The sequence below is a fragment of the Aplysia californica genome, unplaced genomic scaffold (genome assembly GCF_000002075.1).
Source record: "Aplysia californica isolate F4 #8 unplaced genomic scaffold, AplCal3.0 scaffold00742, whole genome shotgun sequence".
NCBI lineage: Eukaryota > Metazoa > Mollusca > Gastropoda > Aplysiida > Aplysiidae > Aplysia > Aplysia californica.
In genome coordinates, this window is record NW_004798012.1 from 347613 (window position 1) to 353871 (window position 6259).

Genomic DNA, 6259 nt, shown 5'->3' on the forward strand with positions numbered 1-6259 from the left:
CCCCCCTTAACGAGATTTTTGTTTTCACAAGGGTTTCTATCGAACTTAATTTCTATCAGAAACATTATCAATCTTCAAACTTTTAACTTACATTTTCGTCCTGTACAAAAACCTACTCCCAACACCTGCCAATGTCATCGTAAACAGTGATCACATTTTAAATGATTTTAAAAACGTAAGACTTGAACGTGCACAATATTTTCCAAAATTGCTTTCTCGTGTGGAACCATATGATATGGACGTATTGAAAATAAAATTAATTATTTGAATCAATGGTTGTGTTTGCAGTGGGTCTCAAATGTAGTGAGGGTCAAACGAGAAAGTATTTAAAAAATGGGTTCTAAGTAGAGACTCCAATAATAGCGGGTATAATGTCTACCCTTGGCATCCAGGCAAACTTAAATACGTCGTCTCATGGACCAAACGATGTTTTGAATCTCAGACTAAGGAATTGCAATCCATTCTTTGTGAAGAACACACTCCTGTCTTTGAATGTTTCCAGCATCTTTTCCTCGTGTGCAAATGGTGGACAAAGTTCGTCTCAAAGTTGACACAGTGAGTCAAAAAGGCTGACCAGTCCATAAAGTTGATTCCCTATTCGTGAAAAATGTATAGTGGCACGAGCAGTAGCAATTAGGCTATTGGGCCCTTTGCATTGTTCTGTTGATGCCAGGTAGTCAGGTAGGTAGTACGAAAAGGCTGCCTCCCCTACAAAAAGCGGCGAAGCCGGAGAACATTTGTCAGCTCCAATGCGAATAGATCTAATAATATGACTATGCGGCTAGCAAGATCCACGTCAGTTCTGGCAGTCGATTGGAGATGGTACTGGGATACACAACGCTTCCTCTTCCATGGACCTCTGCTGCTGTTTAGCACCGGTTCCACAAATGAGACAGAATGTAGGCTATGCCAGTTTTATTGGTTGGCAGTTACACTTGCGTTGGCTACTTCATCGTGTCTCGGCAGCATCGCCAGTTGGTTCTACCAACCTTGAAAGTATGTTACCATCGCAGTTGAGGTTTCTGATAGCTTCTCTTAAGTTACATCCATGATTCCTAAAGTCTGGGTGCTTTGTTGCGGTCAGCAGTGCTAAAGGTAAAATTGTTTGGGTAACGCAGAGCAAAAGATTTATAGGTCGTTCCACCTCAGCTGCCCACACTTAAGAACGAATTATCGCGAAGTCCTCTGTTTGATTTCTTTGAAATTTTCCGTATATAGTGTTAGATATTACTGGGCGTTCTAAATTTTGTGGCTGAGAAACCTTTACAAGTTAGGTTCCGACAGGTTTCCTTTGATGTTCGCCGAAACTGTGTCAGATTTATAAAAGAAGTTTTACGATAGAAGCTAAATACGATGACACGGAGAAAATGACTGATTTTCGTTGCAACACACCAACTTTTACAAAGCAGGGGCGGAACTCGTAGAAAATATTATATGAATGACCAGAAAGTCACCTGGCTATATGTGAACGTGTCCAGGCTGACGAGACAAACAAAACGTAAATAACTTTCCAAGGACATAAAAATAACATTTTGGTTACAGTGGACAGCTAACACTTTTAAGCTGTAAAAAGATATTTTAAAAAAACTCACCAGAAAAGGAGAGGAGTCATTGATCGTCCTCAGATTCGAACCCAAAGGGGTTGATAACCACCTTTTGTTGAATAAATCCAAGCCCGTCAGTTTTCCAATAATTGTTCTCTTCTGCCAAGACGTGTTCACCACATTTCTTCCAGTAGTGTCCGTCGTCAAAGTCTTGATGCCCGCTAATTTGAAAGTCATATTTTTGTCAGCGACATAGTGTTTAATCCTAGCCCAAAACAACTCGATAGGGTTTAAATGGGAATGGTACGATGGAAGTCTCAGGCTCGTGTGTCCATGAACAGCTATGACTTTATCAATAGCATATATCTTTGGTCGATTTAGACTTTTGACTATTTGTAAAAGTTTCGGTTTTAAAGCGTGCTCTGTTAGCTCGATGCTGTTTATACAAAGCCATTCTTTTTGTTGTTGTCTTTTCCCCATGCAGACGTTGGTGTTTTATTTTCCTGCGCAACGTGATTATGATACGTTGCATTGTTCATCACAATACACGCAGGCCTATCGAGAGCTGGCAGTAGCTGATGTTTCATCCAATCTTCGAATATGTCGGCGTTCATTTCAGAGTGATAGTCTCTGTTGTCTGTTGACTTCGATTGGAAAACAAGAGCGGCATCGGAAACAAAACCAACGTTGCTGCTTCCAGCATGAGCGATGATTAATGGCTGACCCTTCCTGGAAGGGACGTGCCGACCCATAGTAGCGTCTATCGACTGCCACTCTTGCTCTTAAGTATGGTGAGCGTTAAGCCAGGTTTCATCGATGTAAGCTATGTCGAAACCCTCCTTTCTCTTTTCTCTGACTTGTCGTAGATATCTGCTCCTCGAGGCAACGAGGCCCGATCGTTCGCATAGGATGCCTTTACTGTGTCCTAGTCTTTTTCTAAATTTGAACCCTGCACTTTTCACAATTTTCCATAACGTTGTCTTGCTCAAAAAAATTTGCATTTCTTCTTCAACATATTTCTTCAACTTTCGGAGGGTCACTAGTTCTTGTTTTTCAAACATTCTGACTATATATAAGACGTTTTATCACATCTTGGTCAAAATCATCAACTTTCCGTGGCCTATCAACAACGGGTCTTTGGGGTTCATTTGCAGACTTTGCACTGCTTTGAAGAAGGCGATTTATTGTTCGCCACGATAAAAGTTTCTTAAAAGCATGAAGAACTCGTTTCTTTGGATTTGCAATGAAGCAGCATATATATCCGCGATTGGCTTCCGCACAAAAGCGTGTATATGTTGCACAACAGTCTGTGCGGTGAAATATTGACACTTAATGGGCTTTGTACATTTCAAGGACATTTTCACGGCAAAAAAAAAGTCTCGTCTGCCCTGAGTCATGTATGAATTGATCCGTTAAAAATGTTAGGCAACATAAGACGCAGCGCTCAACTCTCAACACTCTCCGCTCTCCGTATGATTTCCGTCGGTGAAATTCACTTGTCGTCTCACCCCATAGAGTTACCCCCTTTTAAACAAGAGTCCGTACGAGGTTATGTGACACGGACACATTTGAGTTTGTTGGCGGCCATTTTTAAAGTGGCTAAAAAGTTTGTTTACATGTGAGTGGGCGTGTCTCAGCTCTTAGTCTTACGTGTTTTATTTGATTCTAAGGTTATATTTTGATTCAAAGCGATTCTCTTAAAGGTTCAAGCATGTGAAACCTCTTGTCCCTTTTTTTGATTAACGTCTTACTGGTTCTGTCAGGCGGTTCAGTGACGTCTGTTTTCTTTTATTACATCATCTATTTTTAGTGCATAATATGTCTTATAGACACAAATAGTCACTCCGGGTTTCTTTTTTAAAACATAAAGAGCCACCAGTAAGGTTCTGGGCCATGTGAAGTTAAGGTTGACTAGCAGCTAGATCTTTTTCACAATGGGCAGGCAATTTCTTTATCAAACTGAAACAGTGTACTTTTTATTGTTTTGTTTTATTGAATGTTGTCCAAAAACACCTTAGTAAAGGTTTTTGTTTCAGTTATCACTACACTGAGTAGAAAAACAATTGACCAGGCTACAAAACAACATTTAAGTTCACTTTTTTATCTTTAGTGAGTCCAGAGTTGCCACAGTTGTTTTACTAATGTCCAAAGTTAGACTCACTTAAAACAGCAATAGAAGGAGCTTTAGTTTAAGTGCTGTATATGGTCTACTTTAGTTCTTAAAATCAATATAAACCAAAGTTTAATACCAACATATGAAAACACTACTTATAATTTAGTATACTTTAAAAAAAAGTGAACTTATGAATGAAAAATAAAGTTTCCTGTTCAAATGTCACAAGGGAAAGTTTAACTCGATTTTAAAAATACCAGTACATGTATTCATCATTTGTTTGACTGAATTTGCTTTATCAAGAGCTTCATTGCATTCCTACACCTAAAGGCTGAAAAACTCTGGAATTTTTTCTCCTATGGCTCATCCTGATTTAATTTAATGCCAAACTCATATATCTGATGGGGGCCGGGGGGAGGGGGGGGTGTTGGTATTGAGATTCGGGAGGAGAGAGAGGGTGGGGTGGTTATGGGAGGTTCCCATGACACACACATCTTTTCATACTTCTTTTTAAAAGTTCTATAGGCCCTATACGCTTTGATTCGGTCAATAAGAAATAAACCACCTCGTAGATAAAGTGCTGATGAAGAAATAAAGGTTGGTTTTTTTTTCTTCTTTTTTTAAAGCCCATATCTCTATCTCTATCTATTTAATAATACATTTATTTGTAGATCTAGTTATAGAAAGAACGCCGTATTATTGCAATTTAGTAATTTAGATATAGTACGCCACGGCGCCCATGTAAAAAAAAAAAAAAATCAGCAAGAACCAAGCTTCGCCTGTCGCGTATGAGAGGGAGAAAACGTGCCTAGCCCATTGCTTTAGCATGAACTCCTTCACACAACTTGCCACAAAAAACATGGCGGACACCACTTTCAAATGTGGCCATCGCGCAGCAAGGCGAGAGAGGGGCGTACTGTATCTAGTACTATAGTGTACATCTATGTCTCACCCAGACCCCACTTGTATGTTTCGACAGAGTACATGCCTTTGGATTATTATGACAGTGCGTTTTCAAGAGATTTGTGAGTGAGCTGTTTTCAGTTCGTCAATAATAATAATAATAATAATAATAATAATAATAATAATAATAATAATAATAATAATAATAATAATAATAATAATAGATAGCATGTGTATAGCGCATATCCCCGTTCAACAGCAGGCTCTATGCGCTTTACATTATATTATTACCCCAGCAGACCATAGAACACTCCGAAAAATTCTCAGCTTCCCGGGAAGCATACAGTGCAAGCAGCTGATTAGGCGCTCAAACACTAACAAACTGACAAGTTCTTTCGCTGTCTATAGCTGGGTACCCATTCCCACCTGGGTGAAGTGAGGAAAATTCGTGTAAAGTGCCTTTCCCAAGGACACAACGTCGAGCCCTTGACGGGATTCGAACTCACGACCTTACGGTTGCGAGTCCCAGAGCCTAACCACTAGGCCACCGACGCCAATAGCACCAGACTTGTCTGTGTCGGAAAAAGTGGTGAAAAATGACCAGCATGTCAGCGTGCTGTAAATACATGATTTGTTGTTTCCACTGGAGCTCGAGATAAATACAAAACCCAAATAAGCTATCTTTTGCGGTAAACAAACGACACTTTTAGAAAAATAGTTTACGTAACGTCCAGGTCATTTCACTTTATTTTACAAACTTTCAAATCGAAATATTGAGAACTGAGTGAGCAGGATTTTTCTAACCGTGGGCAGCTGTGGCTTAATGACCTATGGATAAAAATTATTGCGTTTTTTATTATAACAACAAATTGCCTGGTCAACTTGGCCGATTTTTCTGAATTTTACCCACCCACATGGTCTCAGGACGTAAAAGGCCATAATGCACTGCTTGGGGATTATCTGGCTCATTTAAAGGAAACAATCACAAAACGGGTAACGAGTTCACTTCAGTGATAACAAAATCTCGTGAAAAAGAAATCAGTTTAAAAGGGGGGACATTTCTCGTTCATGCACAGTAGAATTGTAAATGGGCTGATCTAACAATGTCATGCTCATAACTGTGCCTGATCTACAACAGGGAACTGCTGCTTTTTCTTTCCTAATCCCTACTATCGTCATTTTCCTCTACTTCTTTTGTATGTTTGTCACACTCTTGTGACCCGCTATTTCTGGGGTGCCTTGATAGTCGAAGCAGACTTTGTGCTGCTTAAACTAGAGAGGTGAACAAAGTAAGTCTGATTCCCTGTAAGGACTTCTCTGTTGACATCCACCCCTAGGCGCTCATATGACCTTATGCAGTTGCGAGCGCCGTAAAACTACTAAAACAAACATAAAAAGCATCAAAAGACTTCGCGGAGTATCATTAATCCGTGATTGAAAATGTTGTGTTTTTAAGATTAGTATATTATAATCATTCTTCATTAAAAGAGTTTTGGCTCGGTTAGCAGCTAAACGAATAACTTTTCTTCAATTTTCAAACACCTCTAGGGATCTTAAAGTGTGCAGCGGGTACACGAGACCTCCGTGGTTTTTGTCTTGATCCCAAAAGACATGCATTATTTTGTGAACCATGACAAAGCTTTTAGGACGACTGCATGGTCGTTGAAACAGAAAAAAGGAGATTGGGGGTTGGGAGGGG

The 6259-nt window shown here is 39.7% G+C and overlaps 1 protein-coding gene across 1 annotated transcript in view; it reads left to right on the forward strand.

Annotated features, from left to right (window-relative positions):
• Nucleotides 1-2962: 2962 nt before the first annotated feature.
• LOC101855376 (uncharacterized protein K02A2.6-like) overlaps nt 2963-6259 on the forward strand; it is a 4375-nt gene continuing 1078 nt past the window's right edge. Inside the window, exon 1 of the mRNA XM_005109017.1 lies at nt 2963-3014. Coding sequence (XP_005109074.1) covers nt 2963-3014 — 52 coding nt within the window. The remainder of the gene's footprint in view (nt 3015-6259) is intronic.